General features: G+C 45.3%; 1 protein-coding gene across 2 annotated transcripts in view; it reads left to right on the plus strand.

The window, feature by feature from the left end:
• Nucleotides 1-25,288, plus strand: part of LOC311626612 (UPF0538 protein C2orf76 homolog) — a 92,582-nt gene extending 67,294 nt beyond the window's left edge. Inside the window, exon 8 of one of the 2 annotated variants that reach the window (XM_084892243.1) lies at nt 24,764-25,288. In XM_084892243.1, the coding sequence (XP_084748369.1) occupies nt 24,764-24,779 (16 nt within the window). In that variant the 3' untranslated portion in view covers nt 24,780-25,288. Of the gene's footprint in view, nt 1-5,421; nt 5,942-24,763 lie in introns of those variants that run through there. The other variant, XM_084892242.1, reaches the window with a different exon arrangement.

The following is a 25,288-nucleotide window of genomic DNA, read 5'->3' on the forward strand; positions in this document are numbered from 1 at the left end:
GACAAGCTCCTGGCCACCCCTTCTACCCATTTCCATACGCTTCTTCTGCACATCCTTAATTACAGTGAGAGGGCGAAAGAGGGCTAATTCCAATGTAGCCCTGATGTTTGGGGGGCTAGCAATCTGGATCTGTGCCGGCAAGCCCAGTGTATATTCTTGATGACCTATAATTAAGTCACTACCTCTTTCCCAGGAACTGGTCTTGCAGAACCTGTTACTGTGAACAGTGCACTGCCCGGAGGGAGGGTTATTAACGCTGGCGCCAGGCCAGACCATCAGATATGGCCTGGAGACCCACAACACCCGGGGGCCTTCTTGCAATGCCTGAGGAAAGGACCGGAAGCATATTCATATTTGCAGGACAAAGACCACAGGGAGCTATAAAGAAGAAGCCCTCTGCATGTTACTTTATTCAGATTTGGAAAATTATTCCGAGTCCGCTGGCGTAAATAAGCAGTGTCACTCCTTGTCTCTAAAAGTATTGCTTGGTTTTCTACAACATCAGGACTTGTGATCTAGACTAAAGGCAGTTCTCGATGGTTGCTCTGTAGTGTAGTTGTAATTTTGATGAGCTCATGGGAGGAGGTGAGAACGGTATTTACTTACTTCACTTTCTTGACTAAAAGCTCCAGTCCAGAATTTCCAAGTTTGATTATTTAAAAGTGAAGAAATAGTTTTCCAGAAACCACTATGGAATATTTGTTCTTTAGTCATAATTTGTTTTTCTGGAGTTAGGGTTGTTTGGGTGACTTGCATGCTGAGTTCTTTAAAAAGATTGTAAGACTAATGTGATTCTGTTTGTTCTTTATTTTTCCATAGTTTCTCATTAAAGGCACTGTTGCTATCTTTGGCTAGCAGAGATTTTAAGAGTCTCTTATGACTATCAAAGCCATCTTTTACCTCACGGTGATGCACACCACCACTCATGAAATTGAATAGTATATTTTTTAGGAAGATTTTCTGATATAAGAAAGTTTCTTCTTTCAATATTTCAGCCTCACAAATAACGTTTCCGAAATATTTTTATGTGAGCTATGTTTTCTGATTTAAGAAGCAAACTGCAATAAAACCAAACTCATTTATTTGGAGAAGGAACGTACCAGGATGTTTGCACTTCGTTGGGAACAAGGCTAGTCATGGAAGACACATTCTTTCGCAATAAAACGTCAGCTCCTAGGAGTAGTGCCCACCAGCGCCTGAGGAGCAGGAGCTGAAAGGGGCCTCTCAGGCAGCTCGCATCTAATTGGAACGCCTAGACAGGTTGTTGGCACTAGAATTACTCCATGAACCTTCAAAATTGCCATCAGGGCAAATTGGTTTGTTTCATGGGGGTAGAGGCTAACTTGAGAAAAAACATTATTTTTAAAACTCAACTTTGAAAGTGTGGTTAACATAATAAGATGATTTTGTTGTTGTTAAAAGATTTAATAAAGCCTATTTTTAAAAGAAATTTATTGTTTCATTCATTAAGTGAACTGCTGAATGCACACATGATTTAGGCTTCTGGGGGCTAATAAGATACAGTTTTGCCTCAGTGGGGAAAGATATATTAGCAAGTAATTTTAATGGCAGTGAAAAACTGCTACAGAACCATTAATGATGGGATAATTAATTCTATGTGGGATTAAGTTTTATTTTAAAAGATTGAGTAGGAATTTTTGCTTAGTGGGAAATAAGGGAAAGGCATTGAGGAAGAAGGACAGCATATATAAAGGCAAAGCACTGTGGACAAGCGTGGGGTGTTCACTAGAAAGTACAAATTTCATCAATACTAATAAAAGCATAATAAGCTAATTAGACCTGACATCCTTCCGGACGAAGCTGGGGCTGGGAGCAGCCGGTGCTGGCAGCCGCGGGAAGGAAGCCTACTGTTGCATGAATTGTGTGCATTGGGCCTCTAGTTGGAGTATAAAGCACTTGAAATAAAGTGGAGGAAGGTAAAATCAGAGGTAAGTTGAGCCTTGTAAGTCATGCTAAGGAGTTAGAAGTTTATCTAGTTGGTAGCTGGGAGACAGTCAAAAGATGTAAACAGGTAAATTACATGATTAGATTTGTATTTTAGGAAGTGAGCATCGTCCAGATGGCAGAAAGACTGGAAGGCATTTGTCACAGACCAGGTGAAACCGGGAAGGCCTTCCCTAGGACACCGCGGAGGGAGGAGAAGAGGAGACCTCCTTGCGATAGTGTTAACCTTTGGTCATGCATTGTGTCAGGTGCTCTGCATACATGATCTCATTTAATTTTTACACAACTCTTCAGTCTTGATAGTGTCATACCTATTTATAAAAGAGGAAACGGGGGCCCAGAGAGGTAACGGGATTCACTCAAGGCAAGGCAATGATGTGTGTTGGGGTCGGAGGCTGGTCTGTTAAAAACGCTGACCTGGCCTCTCGGTCGAGGTCTGAGGTAGAATTATCACTGGAGGACGAACAGCCCAGCGCTGCCCTCATGGCTGGAAATAGGATTCTTCTGTGGCACCCAGGAAAGAATTTTGGGACACACATGGAGGGGTAGTTTAAGCAGTAGTGGCAAGGTTTATTAGAGTGAAAAGAGGTGGTACACCCTCAGAGAGGTGGAGTGGGCAGGCTGCACGAAGTCCTTGCTAAGCCTCCATATATTTTCTTGAGTTTGGAAAAGATCAGACTTTCTTTCACATGATCCGTTCTCTTTCCTGGCTTTCCCTCGGGGCTTTGCCTGTGCCCTCCCTTCATCCTGTCCCTTCCCTGGCTTTTCCAGGGTTTCTTGCCCTCATACTGATCTTTCCCCACAAAGTTCCCAGGCTAGTCCCGACCCCCTTTATGATTGCCATTTTGGCTCCTGTGCATGCCTCAGAGTTCTGCTTCACCATTTGGCTTCCACTGCACATGCCCTTAGTGAAAGGCATTTCCCTTGGTGGTCCCTACCCCCTCCTGTTAATCTGGCAGAACGGTGCTGGGTGCTTCCTAGGGGACTAAACAGCATCATTCCTGCCTGCTCAGATGTCTGGAGTGGCTGAAACTGCCCTTCCCTAGTTAATCCGGCTTAATCTGATGCCTGGTTCCGTTTGCTGGGGTCCCTTTTGTTAATATCTAGCTATCTGCCCGCTGTATCAGAATGGCCCGTAGAATTGTTGGGACGTGGTGAGTGACTGGGGGTGGAAGGTGGAAGAGAAGAAGGAGGTGTGGAGACTTCAGTGATTCTTGCTTGAGTAAGTGACTGGATTGATGGTGACAGCATTAACCCAAACCGTGGATTTAGTAAGTAGAAGAACAGACTATAGCATATTCCATTTGTTCATTTATGTTTTTTATTTTATTTTTATGTTATTTTCTTTTTCTTCTCATTTAATCATTTTATAAACATTCAGTTTACACACAAGTTTTTAAGTAAAAAGTAAGCATATCTTTACCTGTATGTTTTCTTTTTATGAACAGTGCAAAAATATGTACATATAATCCTTTTGATGTGTATTTATTTTCCTTATTAGAAAGTTACATACAGACTTTTTTTCACTTATAAACAGGATGTAAAAATAATGACTAGAAATATATTATGATTATAATGGGCTTTTACCAGAAATGGAAATCTTCCATTGGTACAAAACTATAGAAATCCAATTGATGTAATTCACACAATCTGTAGATTAAAGAAGAAAGAAATTACTATCTCAATAGATGCATTTGATGATATACAGTCCCATGAATGAGTAAAAATTTAGAACAGAATGTCCTTCACTTGATGAACGTTATCTGCAAAAAGCTACTTAATGAAGATGTGTGTGAACACACCTTTTAGACATGATTAGGGCAAGGGTGACCACTATCAACAGGACTGTTCGGCACTTTCTTCAGCTCTCATTGTGGTGACAATAAGAAAAGGAGTCAGAAAACCCACAACTACTGGAAAGGAAGAAAAGAATGCTTATTTGCTGACAACATGATTGCAAAAGAATCAACTGAAAAGTTACAAGAACTAATAAGAGACTTCCGGAGTGCTTAATAATGAACCTAAAATGAAGTATGCTTAAAAGCTATAAAAAGGGTAGTAGAGGCCCTGACTGGGGAGCTGAGTTGGTTAGAGCATCATCCCAAGGTTGCAGGTTCAATCCCTGGTCAGGTCACATACAACAACCAACCAATGAGTGTATAAACAAGTGGAATAACAAATCAATGTTTCTCTCTCTCAAATCCATAAATTTTAAAAAATGTTACTAGAAGATATAAAAGACCTAAATATAGGTGTTACATGCTTATAGATGGAAGTTTTGGTAGTAAAGACAAAATATTTGTTTTCAGAATATATGAAAAACTGTAAGTCAATGAGAAAAGGACAAATATACAAAAGAAAACGACACATTTTATAAAAATAAAATTATAGAAAGCATGTCTTATAAAAGTGAAAAGATGCACCTCCTGTTATTTATAGAAATTCAAATTAAAACACCAGGGTACCATTTTCATTTATCAAGTTGGCAAAAAGTAAAAGATTTGGTAATAAGTATTGGCAGTGATGTGTGCCTACAATGTCAGTGGGAGTATAAATTTGTGTCCAGTCACTTAGGAAAGCAACTTGGGGTGGTGTCTATTAAAATAACAAATTAGCGTATTCCACTGACTCCGCAGTTCTACTTCTCAGAATCTGTCCCAGAGAACCCTCCCAAGCCTGCAGAAGGAGGCTTTGTAAGCATGTTCACTGCCGTTATTTGTCATAGGAAGACACGTAAACAACCTATGTGATGTCAGTAGGGGGATAGCCAAATAATCCATATATATCTATATTCTGGATTACTACTTAATTTAAAACAATAAGGGGCATCCAAATTATTTACTGATGGATGGTTTTTGAGGCATCTTGATGGATGAAATTTCAGAGGGACTCATAACCTGATGCCACTTGTTTAAAAAAGCACAAAGGGATAATGTACTTCGTATGTATACAAATATGCACATGATATACACATATACATATACCCAAAAGTATATACACCAAATTGGTAACATTGACTACCTCTGGAGAGGGGACTAGAATTGGGAGGTGTGGGTAGTAAAAAGCCTTATGTGTACTATTTATAAGGAGAATGTATTTGAGTTAAGAATTAATAAAAGCTAAAACATGTATGGAAGTGAAAAGAATCAGGAAGAAACCCATCAAACAATTGCCATTAACACTGTCATATTCCATCTAGAATATTTTTTCCTATGTATATTTTTCAGTATTTCTGATTTTTTTTTTGTGAGTTTTAAATTATACAACTAATACTTGAGTGTTAAAAACAACCAATTATCAGGGAAAAGGTAAAAATTCCCTTCTTCAAAGCTCACTCCTTGCATGGCTTGGTGTTCACACTTTCAGAATTTTTCTGTGCACATTTAATTATTTAAACATACATTTCAAAGTATGACCATTTTATTTAAAAAAATATATATATTTTATTGATTTCAGAAGGAAAGGGAGAGGAAGAGATAGAAACATGATGAGAGAGGATCATTGATCTGCTGCCTCCTGCACAACCCACGCTGGGGATCGAGCCTGCAACCTGGGCATGTGCCCGGCCCGGAAGAAATTGAACCGTGACCTCCTGGTTCATAGGTTGACGCACAACCACTGAGCCACACCAGCAGGCCACCATTTTGTGTATTTTAAAACATTACCATTTTCCTCAATATGGTTGAGGAGTCTCATTTTGTTTTGAATCATCATTCTGTACCAGACAGTGCATGTGATTTAATTTTTAATTTTTAAATTCTTTGTTGTTTAAAGTACTACATATAGTACTACACATGTCTCCTTTTCCCCCACTGGCCTCTCCCTGGCCACCCGCACCCCTTGCTCATGCCCTCACCCCCCTAATGTCTGTCCATTGGTTATGCTTACTAGTACATACAAGTCCTTTGGTTGATCTCTTACCCCCCACCCTTCTTCTGCCTTCCCTCTGAAGTTTGATGGTCTGTTCGATGCTTCTGTGTCTCTGGATCTATTTTTGTCCATCAGTTTATGTTTTTCATTATATTCCACAAATGAATGAGTGTTTTGTATGTCCTCTCATCCACATCCTGGAGTTGGGCAGAGCTATGTCAATCTGTGAAATAGAGAGGATAATGCTCACCTCACAGAACCCTGGGATCAAGGCAGACATTGCCTAGTGCACTTAGTAACAGCGCCTAGCATGTAGTAAGTGCTCATTAAATGTCTTACGATGACTGTTATGGGCAGTTCAGGAGCATCAACTTCATGTGATTCAAGAACTCTGATGCTGTCAGATATTAAGCCACTTTCCTAAGCCTAAAATATGATAAATCCAAGAGCAGGTTTCTTCTGGCTTCAAATCCCATGTTCTGCCACTCTGAAAACAAGAGGTGTGAGGCCCTTGGAGAAACATGGTAGGAAGGCTGTCCCAAGCATGGGTAAAGTGACAGTGTCCCTTTTTTGTTGGCTGGCACTCCTTCTACATGGCATTTGTGCCATTCTCAGTTGAAGATAACTTATTTTCTCATGACCAAGGGACATACAGGCCCTTGCCTCATTAAGTATCCTAGTTTTAATATCGTATCCTAGTTTTGATATCATCATAATATTAATTAACTAACCAGAAAGGAGCAAAAGAAAAGGTCAGATAATACAGGCATGCCATTTGTGCCAGAAAACTGCAGCTTAGTGTTCTCCAGGTTCATTCCCCATAGATCCTGGGGGAAGAGACAGGACAAGGAACAAGTAGACTCATGCAGTAAAGTTTAAATAATGTAGAGAGGGTGCTTGTCTGTCAGTCACACGTGGGAGATGGTCATTGGCCAAGATGAGTGTAAAATCTGAGCTACATAAACTCCTGAACACGGAATTGGCTGTCTAGGCCTCTTGATCTCTTGGGATTCCTGTTGTAGGGCATGTGCTCTCACGCTCTACACTGGTCCACATCCACGTGGACCACAAATATGTGGCTTGATGGACTAAAATTAGGTTTATGCTGTGCCGGCTCCACTCCACTATGGGATAGAAACTGGACACTGGCTTTGCTTTGGGCTCTGCTGAAGCCCCAGCTGCACATCTTCCAGGACTGGTTTAAAGGAAATGGGACTTTGCAAACCTAGGGATATAATTCTATGCAGATAAAAAACATTCATTCTTTCATGTGAATCTCAGAAAATTCTTTTTCTCAAGATATTGTAATAACCTGACCCCCAGCACCCGTGGGGAAAGGGATCCCCCACTTCCACCTGTGGACACTCCACTTCTACTAACAATGGAGAGATTGCAACAAAATTCTCTGCTAACAATGTGACATGAGTTTGAGGAACTTATTGCCACAGCAAAGGTGTCTTATTTCCCTTCTCTTCCAGGCACATGCAGGAGAGGCGATGATGCTTTGCCTGTTTAGGACACCCAGAGAGGTGGCCTGGCCTGGGCCCCTTTAAAAATGGTGGGTGGGTGGGGGGGGGGAGGGCAGAGAGGGAAGAGGGAATCTGAGATTACTGTACCATGTCTCTAGCGGATAGAGAAGTCCATGTATGACCGTGTCTGAGGATCCAGACTCTTGTCACCTTCTTTTCATTGTGTGTCACACTTGTGTGTTGGGAAAAGGGCTCTGATTTTTGGTTATTGACAGTTTCTCTTCATTTTCTGCTTTAAAAATCTTTCATGATTAATCAAATCAGCAAAGATAATCGGAGGAAGGAGAATAACTACTTAACTGGTTTGAGATTAGTATTTCAAACTCTACCATCCAGACAGCAGGTCTCAGGTGTGTGCAGGCTGGGAAAGTACGTTTCTCTCATGTTGAACCTACGGCATAGAACTCATTGCCACTCTTGACCTTTCACTCAGCACTTCCAGCATTTATGGGGGGTGAGGACCGGGCAGAGGAGAGCGCAGCTTTGTTCCTTCCTTCCATCAGAGGAGCTATATTTATTCAATGGATCAGACTGAGACCGCTTCCCCATCTCCAATGTGCGTTTTGGTTTATAAGACTAATGTTGACTTGGGACAATGGCCTTTGGAGACTCATTTTCGATAGTCAGTGAGATACTCATATAATGTGGGATGATTTAAAAGAAACAAAAGGAGGATTTGTGTCCTGCTGCTGTGCAGTGTGGTTTTTCAGAGATCAGTGACCCTGCTCTTTCTGACTTCTGAGCCTTCGCCTGAGTGTTCAGTAAGTGCTGCCATTCAGGCAGCGAGGCCCAAGCTGGACACAATCCTCTTTGGGTCCCAGGCGATGTCATACAGTTTAGAGAGGCGAAGGCAGACGATTGGGAATGTGGACACGGAGGCTCAAGCTTTTGGTTTCAGCTCCTTCATACGAAGACACAGGAAAATTTCTCCAGCAGCAACGATGTTCTTGTGGTCAATCAAAGCGGCGACCAGAGTTCTTGGAGTCTTAACAGGGCCAAGGCAAATGGTAGGATGAGGATCCTGAGGGCTTCTTCCCGCCACTTCTCACTTGGTGGGAAATGGGAGCCAGGAAGTTCAAGAGCTGCATCCTCAGTCCTTTCAGTGTTAAATTCTGTTAAGCAATCACCACCACCCCCCAAAAAACAAAACAAAAAAACCCTCACAATTTCCTGGTCATGGCCCCTCCTCCTGAAAGGCAGCTTTGCATCTTCTGCCATCACTATGCATTGCTTGCCTCCCCGCCCACTTCTTGCAGACACCTGCAGGCCCCTGTGCCGCTCCTCCTTGCTCCCTGCTCACCGCTGCTCTCTCCAATACCACTCTTGTCCTGCTCCAGTGTAGGCAAGCCTCCCCATACCATGGGGCCTCTTGAGTCATTGACCAGCTCGATTGCAAAGAGCAAGTGACCCTGCTCTTTCTGTGCTTCTGAGCCTTCATCTGAGTGCTCAGTAAGTATTGCCATTCAGGCAGTGAGGCCTAAGATGGACACAATATATATATATTGATTTCAGAGAGGAAGGGAGAGGAGAGAGAGAGAGAGAGAGAGAGAGAGAGAGAGAGAGAGAGAGAGAGAGAGAGAGAGAGAGAGGGAGGGAGAGAGAGATTAATGATGAGAGAGAATCATTAATCTGCTGCTTCCTGCATGTCCCACACATGGTCAAATCCACAACCTGGGCTCGTGCCCCTACCAGGAATCAAACTGTGACTCCTATTTCACAGGTTGACACCCAACCACTGAGCCACCCACCCGGTTCAACTGCAACATTATCATCAACTCTGACTCAGCCACCTGCTCCCACAATCACACCTTAGCCATAGTCATCAGCAGCAACCACACTCCAGTCCACAGTATCATTTCAATATCGTGTCTCCCGTTCTGCAAACACTGCTCCTGTCTCTCCATCTCTGTCCCTCCGCTGCCCCCTCCAGCAGCTCTTCCACCTCACCAGATCTACAGGTCACTGACCCTACTGTCTTTTCACTGCCGCTTCCTTTAGCCTAACTGAGTTTCTCTGGTGCTCATCATTCCTCCGTATGGACTCTCATTTTCCTTACCATCCCCATGCCCCAGGGTTAATTCCACCCTACCTTCTCCACACCTGCCCTGATACAGCTGCACCTGGCTGGGTAAAAACAGGCCAACTAACGACGCTTTAGCTCATGACTCCAAAGCTTGTAAGTTCCTAACGCAGCCCTGAGGTTCCACATGTCTGTAGTTCCTATGCCCTCAATCCTCACACCTCTCCTTCCCACTCTGAGCCGCCATCCTTGCTTCCTGTTTCCTGAGAAAGTAGAGGCCCTCAGAAGATAGCTTGCTCATGCTGCGCCCGGTGTGCCCGCCTTGTGGTGGTGTGACTAGAGCCCCTTCCCACCTCTCGGCTGGAGCACCCGCCCACTGCCCTGAGTGCTCAGGAGCACCTCTCTGCATCACCACGTCTCCCTTCCCCCGATGGTTCCCACCAGCATGCGGTAAGGTCTCCCTTCTTGACTCTCCCCCAATAGTTGCTCCATTTTCCCTTTGTAGAAAAATTTCTTAAGAGATGTTCCCACACCCTCTCTCCCCCACTTTCCTCCCATTTTCTCTTGAACTGTGCAGTCAGGCCTCTGTCCCCATCACTCTACTAAAATAGTTCTGGTCACAGTCACCACTGGTTCCTTGTTGCCGAAGGACTGTGATTCTGTCTTCAAGTTCCCTAACCTGCCAGAGGCTTTAATGCCGAGAAGCAGCTGACACCTCCTGCTTGCAAACCGTTTCTTCATTTGGCTTCCTGTGCTCCACTGTCCTCTTTTTTGCTGGTCCTTCCTCATCTCCTTAACCTCTCAGCATTGGCGCACTCCGGGCTCAGTCTCCAGACCTCGCTGATTATATCCACTCCTGTGATGATCTCATGAATTTCACAACCTTATTTATTTATTTATTTATTTATTTATTTATTTATTTATAGCTTAAATGACAGACATTTATTTCTCACAGTTCTGAAGCCTGGGAAATCCAAGACCAAAGTGCCAGCAGATTTGGTTCTTTGGTGAGACCTCTCTTTCTGGCTTGACCAGCCCCTGCCAACTCTGACCTCAACTGGCATCTCCCATCATCCCGCAACAGCCACCTTGGCTTCGGTTCTCTTCCTCTGGGTGTAGGCCAGACATACACCTCAGGGCCTTTGCATTTGCTCTTCCTTCTTCAGAATGCCTCTCTCTTCATTCATGTGAGTTATTCCATCATTTCATCAGCTGTCTATTCAAATGCCATTAACGAAGACTTCCCTGCTCATCTATCTATATAAAAGCCTAAGCTACCAAGTAATCAAATGACTGAACAGTCGGTCGAGCAGTTGCTATGACACACTGACCACCAGGAGCAGAAGCTCAATGCAGAAGCTGCTCCCTGGTAGTCAATGCGCTCTCACAGTCAAGTTCCTGCAGCCCCTCCACGTGGCCGACCTCCCACGGCCCGATTGGCCCCGATTGCTGGTCAGGCCTAGGGATCCCACCCGTGCACGAATTTATGCCACTGGCCTCTAGTCCTATATAAAACAGCAGATACCTCTGCAGCATTCTCTGTTCTTCTAACTCTACTTAAAAACAAAACAAAAAAACAAAACAAAAAAAAGCACACCATTTTCTGGCCTGTCTCCTGCTATTGGAATGTCCCCAATATACAGAACTGTGCTTGGCACTTAATGGGCCAGCATAAGTATTTCTTGGTTAAATGAATAACTTTAAGATTGTATTTCAATTTTAAAGCAAAACTTTACAGGATTCTTGAAGCTCGTCTCATAGCAAAGTAGACACATGTAGATTGGATAAATTCTAGAAGCTTCTTTACTTGAAATAGTCATCTGGATTTATACCCACTGTAGCCTGAGTGAATATGTGTTTCCAATGGAATTTAGGAAAAGAGATTAAGTATCTTGTTAACAATTTGTTTCTCTTGGTCTGAATGTGGCTGCTGCTGCATCTGCCTGTTCACACAGCTGACAGTTCTCTGCCCACCGTTCCTCCCAGCACCTGGGGCGATCCCGCGCCTCCTCCGCGGCTCTCCTGCCAGCTGGAAACGCCGCACGGCTCCTCACAGCAGGCAAGGGGTGTCCCAGCTGTCCTCGGTGCTGTTTGAACGGCCCCTGGAAAGCTGAGGAGAAGGCTGAACGGTGGTGTCTATAACCATACAAATTACAGCAGGGGACCCCCTCCCCCTCACTTGCCTTCGAGCAAAGTTGCTTGTTTTAAAAGTGACCTAGAAGAGAACTCGTGGTGACATTTAAAATTATACAAATTGAAAGCAGCAAATGGTGCATTTTTGCATGTATTGGAATTATTTATCTTCCAGTGTTTGCTTTAGGCAAACGTGATGAGGAGTGAAGAACACTGGCTTTGAAGGCAGCCTGCCCCAGCTTGGGAAAACGCAGGCGCTGTGACGAGCCCAGAGCTGTGACCTTGGGCAGGCCCCTCAGCCTCTGGAGCCTCGGTTTCTTCTTTGTTGAATAGGGACAGCATGGACCTCACAGAACCGCTCCGAGGCTCCGTGCCTGGCACATACATGCTCTATTTTGGGGACAAGTGTCTCGCTGCTACTTCACAGGGAACTGTTCATCCTGTGACACAGAGGGGAAGTGTAGACCCAGGATGAGGGGTTCCCACTTCCAAGGTTGGCATGGAGCCAGGTCTTCTCCGCGAAGGCAGGTGCTCCCTGCCACTCGCCCCTTCTCTCTCCTCACCTGTCCACTTCAGCTGCGCAGCCCAGGGTTCTGGGGACCCGGGGGCGGACTCAGGTTTTATTCCCCCCAAATCTGTCTTTCCACTCTCTTTCCTAGGGTCCTTGCCCTTGATGCAAACAGCCCTTATCAGACGTTTCTGACACATATCCCCTTTCTTCTGGTGGGAATTGTTCCAATTAGGGCTGAGTCCATTAACAACTCAGAACAATTTAAACTTTTGGGAAGAATAAAGCCTCCCCTTTTTCTAATCTCTGGGCATAAGTGGTTTACACAGGAGTAGGGTGGGGACTGAGGGGTGGGGAGGGGGGAAACGAATGGACACTGAGGTAGATGCGGGGGCTGTTCAAACAGATAGAATCCTGGGGAAGAATAACCCCGCCCAGGCAGGTTTTGCAATTTGAATCTTCTAGAGACCGACGACATTTTAAAGTTGGTGCTGATTAATGCCAGGCCATTAATCTGTCAATCTGTGGAGCAGCTCTTCCTTCCATTCCAATGAAACCCCTTCCCTGCGGTTTTCATCGATATTCATGACACAGGCCCGGCGGCCAGGAAGCGGGTCAGGTGGAGGTTAACCGGCTGAGGCCTCGGCCCGCTACCCGCTGTGGCCACCAGGTGTCAGCAGAGGCTGCCTGGCCTCACAGCCGGGGGCCGGAGGAGCCCGGCCCTCTCTCAAAGCCGGTGGGTAGGTCCGTCCACCTGCCAGATGGGCCAGCCCTCCCTGCGCTGGAAGGGACAGCCTTCAGCGGTAAATGACTTGCAATGTTACACTCATGTTCAAACGCGAGCATGTGCTTGCTGCTGCCTAACATGTTGATTCATTTCAAAAGTCAATGCTAATTATTTCAAAGCCAATAGCTAAACCTTTAGTCACTTAGGCCTCTATGACCTTCCTTACTTTTGAAATGAATACCGATGGCGTGTTCACGCGTTGCAAGATGCTCCAGCTTACTTGCTGAAAATTACATTTGGAAAGCCCAGGATTGCAAGGTGACAAGCAAGTGCTAACAGATTCTCTGTCCAAGGCTCCCAAGCACGTGGCATTATGGGTGACTTCCTTGGGCAGAGCTGAGATGCTGAAACAAATTCCTTCAGAGCACAGCCCCCGCTGGAGGGCGCCCCGCCTCAGAACTCCCATTGGCCTGAGGTGGTGTCTCCTGCCTTTCCGGGTAGCGGGGTGTGTGTGTGTGTGTGTGTGTGTGTGTGTGTGTGTGTGTGTTCCCACATGCGAGTGGGCAAAACCCGAGCCCTTTGGATGGTTTAAGAGGCCCCGGGGTTTGCTCCTAGGTTACCTAGACATCACAGCACAGTCCTGGGCGCTGGTGGGCTGGCAGAGACTCCGTGGCCGTGGCGCGCCGCCTCTGGGCTCCGTTCACAGTTCCACTCCGCCTGCCTGGGTGCAGGTGGTGTCAGGAGGGACCAGGTGCTGGGGCCTCACCATTTCTCACCTTGGCCTTGGGGCGCCTCTCCCGCGTCCTCACGGAGCTGCGCCCTGCGGACTCACCCACCGAGCTGACCATGTCCCTCCGTTTAGACCTGGTGATGGACCCTCCGGCAGGACGCAGAGCTCACCACAGGCACCGGAGTTCCTGGCTTCACCTCTTGCCTTCCTCCCGCCGTGTGACCTGGCACCCGCTCCTCCCCTCCCGCAGCTCCCCTGCCCCACAGCCTGCTCTCGGGTGCTCTGGCCACAGGCCTCCCCGCTCTTGCCACCAGATTGCCTTCAGCTTGGGAGACAGTGTCACGGATCACCTGGAATCCACATCTTCCCTGATCCCTGTCACCTCCTCATGGCCACAGACCCGACTAGAAGCTCCTTTAGATCCCTCCACACCCTGGCCAGTCTATTATAGCACTTTCCACACTCGGCTTCATTGTTATATGTCCACTAGAGGCTGGATGCACGAAGATTTGTGCAGGAATGGGCCTTCCTTCCCCTGGCTGCCGGCACCACCTTCGCTCTGACCAGAGCCACCTTTCTGCCTTCCCAGGCTTCCCAGCGGCCCAGCTGGGGTGGTGCAGAAGCTTGTGTTGTTGCCATGATGCAAGCTCCCCTCCCCCTCGCCCCCCCCCCCAGCCACTGGGCGCCTGTGTATGCAAATTAACACACCATCTTTGCTGGGCTAATTTGTATTCTTACTCCTGATTGGCTGGTGGGCATGACGAAGGTACAGTCAAGTAGCATGCTACTCTTTTATTAGTGTAGATCTTCCTGCAAGGTGCTGCTCTCCCCAAGCTTAGGATCAGGTCTCACTGTTGCTCCACTGCCTGGCATATGTCAGGACTTAATCAATAGAGGTCTGGTATGTGGGTGTGGGTAGAGTTTTAAGTCTCTCAGCTGGTTTCAGTGGACCCTTCTTCAGTCAGGAATTTCCTTGTACAGGTTCTTCGATACTTCCTCTCTCTGCTGTTCCCTCTGTACTCTCTGGCATTCCTACTCACCAGGTATTGTGTTTCCTGGATTGCTCATTCAGCCCTTATCTTTTGTCTTCTGCTTTTCCTTTCTGGGAAATGTACTAAGTTTTATCTTCCCATTTTTCTATTGCCTTTTAAATAGTTCTGCTATTATATTTTCAAATTTCAATTTCTAGTTCTTTATTTCTTTTCCACAGTATCTTTTTCTTATTTTATGGGTGGAATATCTTCTCTTTTCTCTCTAAAAATGTTAGGTGTAGTTTTAAATATTTCATTCTGCCCCTTGCCTTGCCTTTGTTTCCTCTGGGTTCTCTTGCATTGGTTTCTTTCTCACATAGTGCCAGCATCCTCAAATGTCTTTCATTTATATTGAAGCATGAGGTACCCCAAAGCTCCTTGCAAGCACTCTATGCTTTGGTGGGACCTGCTCTTCCAGGGTGTTCCAGGTCCCAGAGCCCGAGAGTACATTTCCAGTCCCTGCCAGGAAATGGCGGGGGGGCTCCCAGATCAGAAGGAGAAAGAGCCAGCTCCTTAGGGATGCCACTTTCTGCCAGCACTTCAGTGGGAGCTTCTCAGATCTGCTTGGGCAATTCCTGCTCCTCTATCCACTTTCCATCCTAAAAAATGGGTTGAGCTCTCTTGTCCCTGATGTCTTCCCTGCTGTTCTCTTGTCTTCATGGGTTTATACCTAAGTAGAGGCCCAATGCATGAAATTTGTGCACTTGTGGGGGCATCTCTCAGCCCAGCCTGTGCCCTCTCCCAGTCCTGGAGCCCTCAAGGGATGTCTAGCTGACAGCTCCATGAGGATCTGGCCTAAGTTGTCAGTTGGACATCCTTAGTGCTGCCACAGAGGCGGAAGAGGCTCCCACCACCGCCACTGAGCCCAGCTTCTGGCTGAGAGGTGCTCCCCCTGTGGGAGCACACTGACCACCAAGGGGCAGCTCCTGTGTTGAGCATCTTCCCCCTTGTGGTCAGTGCACGTCATAGCAACCGATTGTTCCTTCATTTGGTTGATTTGCATAGTAGCCTTTTATTATATAGGATTATGCCTTTACTTTCATTTTTAGTGGTGTTTCCAGAGGAGGTAAAAAAGTGAATATGGTGTCTGTTATGTTCAACTAGAAATCTCCCTCCCTCCATCACTTCCTCCCTCTCTTCTAAAAAAATTAAAGCACCCTAATCCCAGAGACAACAAATTTGAGCATTCTGGTTATTTCTAGTTCCCACTTTGGGTTTGGCCCTTGGGCCCTAGACAAGTGGGCCTCCATCCTCCTTTCTTAGCCCAACACTAATTCCGCTCCCGCTATAGACTCAGTGTGGGCCGGGGGTTGGGGGTGGAGGGAGGACAGGACTTTCTTAAGCCAATAAAATTTTATTTTACTTTATTTTTTAAAATATATTCTTTATTGTGTTTTTTTTTTTTTTACAGAGAGAAAGGGAGAGGGATAGAGAGTTAGAAACATCGATGGGAGAGAAACATCAATCAGCTGCCTCCTGCGCACTCCCCACTGGGGATGTGCCCGCAACCAAGGTACATGCCCTTGACTGGAGTTGAACCCAGGACCCTTCAGTCCACAGACTGATACTCTATCCACTGAGCCAAACCAGTTAAGGCAACAAAATTTTATTTTTTAAAAAATTAATTAATTAATTAATTAATTAAAGTGCAATTTGAACACCGGAAGCTGCAAAGATCTTAAGTTACATTTTGGTAAGTGTATACACTGTACCCCAACCTGTTATCTTACAGAACATGCCCTCAACCCAGAATTTCCTTCCTCCTCTCTTTCCCTCCCCACAACCCTGCCTCTCCATCATTTACGTGAGAGCAATGCTATTTCCTTAAAACAAAACAAGCAAAACAGATGTCTGAATCTTGCCCCCTTTTTCAGGAGTGAGGAGAAGCTTATTGTTTCCTAGAAAGGATTTTGAGGAAACCAGTTTCCGTCATAATCAGCAGAGGTGCATGTCACATGTGTGTTGAAAAACTCAGTCAATCAAACCATTCCTCATGTCTTTGAATAAATGTCTCCTGTACAGATCTTCAAGGTCCTACTCCCCTTTGTTTTTCTGAACAAAACTTGAGGTTTTCCTTGTTTTCAAATGTATTTTACCTCTTACCAAATATATATCTGATTAACCATGTTCTCACACACCATGAAATTAGACTTGAATATCTGTAGGTTGTGAATAAACTTAGGTTCCGCTCCTACCCTGTACAGCACTGGCTGCAGAGGCCGTGGGCATGTTAACATGTCTGAGCTTGGGTTCTCCCTGTAAGGAGGGGCATTAGATAGGCTCAGGGCTGTGAATTCCAGATGAGAGCATTGATCTACAGAAGAGCACACCACAGTCATCAGTACTCCTGCATTCCCGCTCAGGGTTCCAGAAGAGATGCACATTTGTTTGCATGTTTTATGAAATTATTTTTTAAATTCTCATCTGAGGATATTTTTCCATTGGTTTATAGGGAGAGTAGAAGGGAGAGGGGACGACAGAGAGAAACATCACTGTGAGAAGAACACACCCTTTGGTTGCCTCCTGCATGAGCCCTGACCAGGGGAGGAGCCTGCAACCAAGGTATGCGCCCTTGACGGGAATCGAACCTGGATCCTTCAATCCACAGGGCGACACTATTCACTGAGCCAAAATGGCTAGGGCTTTTTAATTAATTTATTTTTTTGTAAATTCTTAAAAGTAAAATATTTAGTTAAGCCCAGGCCATCCACATACACATATGTAATAAAATTATCTACTGTGCACGAAATCACTGAGAGAGAAAGACACCGTAACTGTGAACCGGCTTTCACATGACAGCACGCCATCAGTCTCAGCACAAAGTGACCTTACCTGCCTCGAGATGCCTCCTTTGTTTTTACCGCAACAAATCATGCGGCGAAGGAGGACCTTTATTGGGCAGCGCAGCTTGGAGGGCTTTGGGGGTGTGCAGCCATCTCCGGGACCTGGAAGCAGAGTCTCAGTGATTGTTAGCGGCTTTTCCCTCACAGGATCCTTCCTCAACAGCAGGTCTACACTTCCTGTGTCTTTTGTCCCCCCCCCCCCCCCCCCCCCCCGTCCCCGTCCCCTCCCCCACCTGCCAACTCAAGTCAACAAATACATCTTGAACAGGGAGTGCATACCCAGCCCTGGGGCAGGGCGTGGAGAGAATACCAGAAAAACAGAACTGTGGTCCTAGCATCGAGGCTGCGATGATCTTGTCAGGCAATGTGGGCACAGCTGTGTTATCTGGATATTATTGCTGGGATCTGAATATCTTTATATAAATTCCAGCAACCTTTAGAAGAATATCTGATGTAATAAGGATGTGTTTTTTAAATTGATTTTAGATAGAGAGGAAGGGAGGGGGAAAAGAGATAGATAGATAGATAGATAGATAGAGAGATACTGTGAGAGAGAAAAACATCTATCAGTTGCCTCCTATAGGCACCCTGACCAGGGAACAAACCTGCAGCCTGGCATGTGCCCTGCCTAGAAATCGAACCCACGACTCCTGTGAAAAGATGATGCTCCAACCAACTGAGCCACACTGGCCAGGGCTGGGTTAAATACTTTAGAAAACTGTCAACCATAACATTCTGTTGGCAAACACCTATGGCATATTTATTTCTTCTTATTTGTTATCCATGTACATGCATTTAAGTTCTAAACACAAAAATAATTTACTTGTTAGATGGCAAAGACAGAAAAAAAGATGCACAGTGTACAGTGAGCAGAGGCTGGTGCCCACCAGCCGCTCGGCGTAGTGACAGCTTTTCAAGGTGGAGGTGATCAGACAATAAACACCTAAATCAAAACTACACAAACCCAGTGACCCATGGAGGTCTCTTCAGGATCCCATGGGCACAGGGACACAGTGGTTAGCGCAGAGGCTCTGGGGTCCATGTGACACTGGGAAATTGACTTTGAGTCCATGTTCCTTCTCCGTGAAGTTAGGCTGAGGGGCCTGGTGCGTGGCATGGTCAAGAATAACTCCCAGGACTCTGTCCAGTGCTCACCATTGTGCCACCTCAAGTCAGGCTCAGCCAGGGGCACAGCTCTTGCCATGACTGGGTGTGCACACCCTTCGCACCAGTCAGCAGGGCATGTTGCTGGTTCTGAAGCTGAGGGACAGGGAGAACCAGACTGGGGGCTGGTTACCCAGGAGGGCTTCCCGGGACTCCAGTGCTCCAGGGAGAAAGGGCCGAGGCTCAGAGGGAGGGGGAGCCTGGGCTGAGACCATGATTGTGCCGCGTGAGCAGCAGGACGCTGACTGTGCCAGGAGCCCACCCGAGGGCCGGAGCTGTGCTGCTGGGGCCGTGGCCACGTCCTCGTCCAGCCAAGCAGGCCTTGTCCTCTGGACTTCCCCCGTTAGTCCGTTGTCAACACGGACCCCGTTCCCTTTCCCATCACATGCCTGTCAGGACTATGAAGTTTGGATTGTTTTAAATCCTCTCTTCCCACTTTTGTTCTGCGGGAATGATGGTGCAGAACTGTGTGCTGGTGTCTGTGGCCCCGCCTCCAGGCTGGAGCACTGCCCTTAAATCACCTTCCCCCGCTCAGCTCAGGGAGGGACGCGGGACCCTGGTGTGCTCCTGCCCATCAGGCCCAAGGTGGCCACACACAACGGGAGGCTCGGAGCCACGATCCCAAGTCTGCTGCCCACCGTGCTAGTCATCCATCTCCGGTGACACTGTAGCTTAAAAAAATCAACACGTGAAAACTAGGCCGGCTCTGCCCACGAAGAAGAGTGGAAGGCAAGTGGGCAGTGGGCTGTCACCTGGAATCACATTCGGGGAAATGCTGAGTCACCCGAGAGGAGGCTCGGTGAGCGACAGACCCAGCAGCAACACCTTCAATTCACAAGGAAAACATTTTCTGAGTCAACCTGCTTGCGTCAGATATCTCACTCCCGACACAGGGATGTCTGACGAATGAACCCACATGGGAATGCAGGTCTCATTTCCATTTATATGTGCTGCTCAGGACACCTCTCACTTTCCCGACTTTCCACATCTTAATGGCTATTCCCCGAACTGTCCAGAGCATTCTCTCTTGGTGGGCCTGGCTGATTCCAGGTGGTAGCACAGTGGGAAGGTTGCTTTGCTTTTCCTCCAAGTCTTCTGCTTGAGTGAGGAGGCCACAGCTTGGTGTTGCCCTGTCCTGGAGATTTCCTTAGCCTCGTTCCCTCCTCTCTGTATGTGTGTGTGTGTATATATATATATATATATATATATATATATATAATCTGTATATATAAAAGCCTAGGTGACCGTTCAACTGTTCTACTGGTAGCTACGACAACCAGGGGGCAGACATTCAATGCACAGGCATGGAAACACAGAATGATGAATTTCAGAGGAAAGGAGTCGGGGAGGCGGGAAGAGATTAACCAAAGATCTTATATCATACTAGAGGCCCAGTGCATGGAGTCGCACACTGGTGGGTCCCTCAGCCTGGCCTGCGGGGACTGGGCCTTCCACATCCCCTGAGGAATCCTGGATTGCGAGAGGGTGCAGGCCAGGCTGAGGGGCCCCTCTGGTGCACTGGGCCTTGTTAAGTATGTATTTCATTGATTTTAGAGAGAGGACGGGAGAAGGGTAGAGAAATAGACACATCGACCAGAGAGAAATGTCAATTGGCTGCCTCCTTCATGCCCCTACTGGGATCAAGCCTGCAACCCAGGAATCCAGCAGTGACCTCCTGGTTCATGGGCCAACGCTCAACCGCTGAGTCATGCCAGCTGGGCTCCGTTTTATACTTTCAAAGAGAGACCAGGGCTACTCCACTAAGCATGCTAGCAGGTAAATTTATAGCTAGGATTTAATAACACCACTTTGTTTTTATTTATTTTAAGGTTTTATTTGTTGTAAGATTTTGATGGCAAGTAATTCTGGCTTTCTATTTATATTAGGGGCATTTGTTTAGCAAACATATAACACTTATTCTGTGGAAAGCCTGTTTCAAACACTTTGCAAAGAGAAACTTCTATGAGTCCCATAACCTAATTATAAACCTCTGTCTGTGACAAGAACTGCAATCCTCTTTTTTTTGTTTTGTTTTGTTAATCTTCACACAAGGATATTTTTCCATTGATTTTTAGAGGATAGAGAGAGTCAGAAAGAAACATTGATGTGGGAAAGACACAGACATAAACACCTAAATAAAAACTGCACAAACCCAGTGACCCATGGTGGTCCCTCTGGGAATCCTATGGGCACAGTTACACAGTGGTTAGCGCAGAGGCTTTGGGGCCCCTGTGATTGGCTGCTTTCTGCATACACTCAGACCAGGGCCAGGGAACCTGCAACCAATATACATTCAGAATCGAACCCAGGACTCTTTGGTCCATGGACCGACACTCTATCCACTGTAATCCTCTTTTATAGATAGAGAAACTGAGGCATGAGCGGTTAAATCTGGTTAGAAAGTGGTGGAATCAGTGTTGAAACCTGGCCATTTGGGTCTAGATGCTGTTCTTAAGCTCTGTGCTATGCTGCTTCCACAGGGAGCACTTGAAAAATTAATGTATTCAAAGCAAAAAGTGAGTTGATTTGAAGAAAACATCGATATAAAGAAAAAAGTTCATGCACCATCTGGAAGTGACAGATATTGTGAAGGTGAACTAAAATGAGGATGGTTGGCTGCTACCTTGGCCTGCAGAATGAATCTCTGATTAAGCATCTGACCTTGTACACAGCATACTCCTCTCAGAGGATCCCGGAACTTCAGATAAAACTTTTACAGGTTGATGCTACAATAGAGGCATCTTGCAGGAGTAGATGTATTTGTAATGTTATGTCCAGGCACACACACACACACACACACACACACACACACACACACACACACTGCTGCTATGAGCTAGTATGTAGCAGGGGTGGAGCTACACAGAATTATTATTGCCATGCATTATCTTCTTTAACACCTACTATCTCTCTTATCTGTCACCACAGCTGGCACCTTTGCAGAGCTAAGATAAACTGTGAAATTTGCCCAGGGCCACTCTGTGGACTAGGGCAGAGCTGCACTGGGAGATGAGACCAGGCCTGTGGGAACCCAAGCAAGTGCTTCCCCACTGCCTCATTCTGTTGGTGATTGTTACAGAAAGTGAGCTCAATCTGCCTACATTTGAAGGTAGGGGAGGGTGGGGGTAAGGGGGAGACATCAACCAAAGGACCTGTATGCATGCATATAAGCCTAACCAATGGACACAGACAACAAGGGGGTGAGGGCATGAGGTGTGTGTGTGTGTGTAGGGGGGGGGGCAATGGGAGGAAAAGGACACATATGTAATACCATAATAAATAAAGAAAAAAGAGTGTTGGATCTCAGTGTGACTCTGGATCACAGTTCTTAGACTCTGAGATTTAAATAATAAATAACTGAAATCTTAGAGATTGATGTGGATTTGGCAGATCCTTATTTAATAAGTAAGTGCATTAAAAACAAATCCAGCTCTGGCCAGGTAGCTCAGTTGGTTAGAGCATTGTCCCAATACACCAAGGCTGTGGTTTGATCCTCAATCAGGGCACATACAAGAATCAATCAATGAATACATAAATAAATGGAGCAACAAACCAATTTCTTTTCCTCCTCCTCCTTCTCCTCCTCCTTCTCCTCCTCCTCCTCCTTCTCCTCCTCCTCCTCCTTCTCCTTCTCCTCCTCTTCCTCTTTACCTCCTTACCCCTGAGAATTTTCAGCCCACTCCCCTTCTATGCCCCTGATTCTATTATATTCACCAGTTTATTCTGTTCATCAGATTTTTTTATTCACTTGATTTTTAGATTCACTTGTTGATAGATATGTATTTGTTGTCACTTTGTTGTTCATAATTTTTATCTTTACCTTTTTATTCTTCTTCCTCTTCTTAAATAATACTCTTCAGCATTTCATATAATACTGGTTTGGTGGTGATGAACGTCTTTAGCTTTTTCTTATCTGTGAAGCTCTTTGTCTGACCTTCAATTCTAAATGATAACTTTGCCGGGTAAAGTAATCTTGGTTGTAGGTTAAGGTAACCAGATGTTCCGCTTTTGTTGGGACAGTTCCCGCAGCATTTAAAAAAAAAGTCCCGATTTTTGGAAAGATTCTTTTAAATCTTTTGGACTTTTTTAAAACACCGCGGGATGAGGGACAAATTGTTAAAAATCGGGACTGTCCTGCCAAAAGCAGGATGTCTGGTCACCTTATTGTAGGTTCTTGATATTCATCACCTTGAATATCTCTTGCCACTTCCTTCCGGCCTGCATAGTTTCTGTTGAGAAATCAGCTGACAGTCAGATGGGTACTTCCTTGTAGGTAACTAACTGTTTTTCTCTTGCTGCTTTCAAGATTCTCTCTTTGTCTTTTACCCTTGGCATTTTAATTATGATGTGTGTTGGTATGGTCCTTCCAGGCCAATTGGTTATGATGACCAGCTGTGTCTACATGGAATATCTATTGCACAGGAGACACCCTTTATGGGGCAGGGTTCACTTCAGTGGGGCTTTGGTACTCCCTGAGTCTGCCCCTTGAGTGTATCTCTTATAGATGTAAGGAGTTGTAATCCTGTATGGTCTGACTCTGACCATTGATCTCCAAGGAGGTACAAGGTCAGTCACTGTCTGGGGCCGCCCACCAGGAGCTACAGAGACATCTTTAGATTCCTCCTCTTTGTATGGTGCTTGGAAGAGCCCAGATGAGGCTCAGCTATGAAGCAAGGCCAGCAGGGCCGTGGGCCTTCTTTTGGAAGCTCTGGGGCTCTCTAACTCAGCTGCAGTTTGACAGGTTTTAGGCAAAAGAACAGGCCATTCACATGCAAAAGCCAATGCACACAGCTTGGGTGGGGTTGTAAATTGGGTGGGGTGGTAAATTGGGTGGGGTGGGGTCTCAGGGAATCACCAGGGCAGAGCAAACAGCAATGTCTGCCAGTTAGCCCTGAACCAGAGAAGACCCTGGTTCGCTGTATCCCGCACCTTTGTGCAGGAACAATGTTTGCTGTGAGTCTCTCTAAGAGAAAGCCAACCTCATGTTCCTGTTCCAATGCCAGACAGTCCAGTTTCTCCCTGTATGTGCCTGGGTCCCCCAGAGTCTTGCCGGGAACTAGACTTGAGAGCAATTGGGAGCTTGTATCTCCCTCCTGATTGAAAGAGCAGCACATCCAGGTACCAACATTTTTCACGCCTCTGCACCTCTTACTAGTCTCAATGTGCCTTCTTTACCTCTCTAGTGGAACTTCCACTCAGCCAGCCTTCCTGCAGTTCTAGATGGTAGTTGTTCTGCTGTTTAGTTGTGGTATTGATGTGATCATGAGAGGTAGCAAGTATAGATGTTTACTTATGCCACCATTTTGGTTCTGTCCATTAAAATTTGAGTTATTTATCTTTTTATTTGGGGTTGCAAGAATTCTTTATATATTCTGGATACAATTTCTCATCAGATAAATGATTTGCAAATATTTTCTTCCATTCTGGCATTGTCTTTTTATTTCTTGGTGGTGTCCTTTGAAGCACAAAAGTTTTTAATTTGATGAAGTTCAATTCATCTATTTTGTCTTTTGTTGCTTGTACTTCATGTACCATATCTAAGAAATCATTGCCTAATCATGGCCATGAAGATTCACATCTGTGTAAGAGTTTTAGCTCTTACATGTTGGTCTTTGATTCATTTGAGTTAACTTTTATATATAGTGTGAAGTAGAGGTCTAACTTTTTTCTTTTGCATTTGACTATACAGCTGTCCTAGCATCTTTATTGAAATACTATTCTTTCACTATTCAGTTGGCAATCTTGTTGAAAATCAATTGACCATGAGTGTACAGATTTATTTCTAGGCTCTAAATTATATTATATTGATCTATATGTCTATTCGTATGCCAGTCTTATTTCCTGTAGCTTTGTAGTAAGTTTTAAATTTGGGAAGTGTGAGTCCTTCAACTTTGTTCTTTTTGAAAATAATTTTGTCTATTTTGTATTTGCCTTTCCTTGTGAATTTTGGGATGTGCTTTTCAATTTCTGCAAAACAAAAAACAGAAAACAAGAACAAAAATCAGATGGAATTTTGATTGAGATTAGATTGCATCTGTAGGTCAATTTGGAAAATAATGTCACCTTAACAATATTAAATTCCAATCCTAAAGACAGGTGTCTTTCTGCTTACTTATGACTTTATTTTTTTAATGATGTTTTATAGTTTTCAGTGTACTTACAAAATTGTGTTAAATTTATTCTTAAGTATTTTAGTCTTTTTGATGGTATTTTTTAAAAATATATTTTATTGATTTTTTACAGAGAGGAAGAGAGATAGAGAGCCCTGACCTCGAATGATAAATCAGCAGAGACCACAACTCTGAAAAGATACACCTGGAAAGCTGCTGAATATTCTATTGAGCTTCCCCCTAGGACCACCCCTACAATCTCTGTCCTTAGAACCCTTAGGACTGAGGACTCCCCTTCCTGCACCCTTCCCCCCTTCCTCCCCCCGCCCAGGGCACTTTGGGTTACCATTACCTTCCTCACTCCCAAGCTCCTTTGCCCTTAACATTCCATTTCTTCTACGAGCTACTTCTTGTACCTCTGCGATTTTCTAAGTAAATGTTCTCTTATAGTTTGAGTCTTGGCTCTGAATTCTCTCCTAGCCAGAACTTAAGGATTGATTTGTTAAACCCAGGTCTGTCTGACCCTACAGGTCTAACACCTGTTCTCATCGCCTACAACACTTGCATAGTGTCATATAGCTTGTTTTTATGACGATAAAAACGATATTTCATTGAATATCATTGTTTCTCATAAAATAAACTCATTTATTGCAAGGAC

Source organism: Pipistrellus hanaki, assembly GCF_964339955.1.
Source record: "Pipistrellus hanaki genome assembly, chromosome: 8".
Lineage (NCBI taxonomy): Eukaryota > Metazoa > Chordata > Mammalia > Chiroptera > Vespertilionidae > Pipistrellus > Pipistrellus hanaki.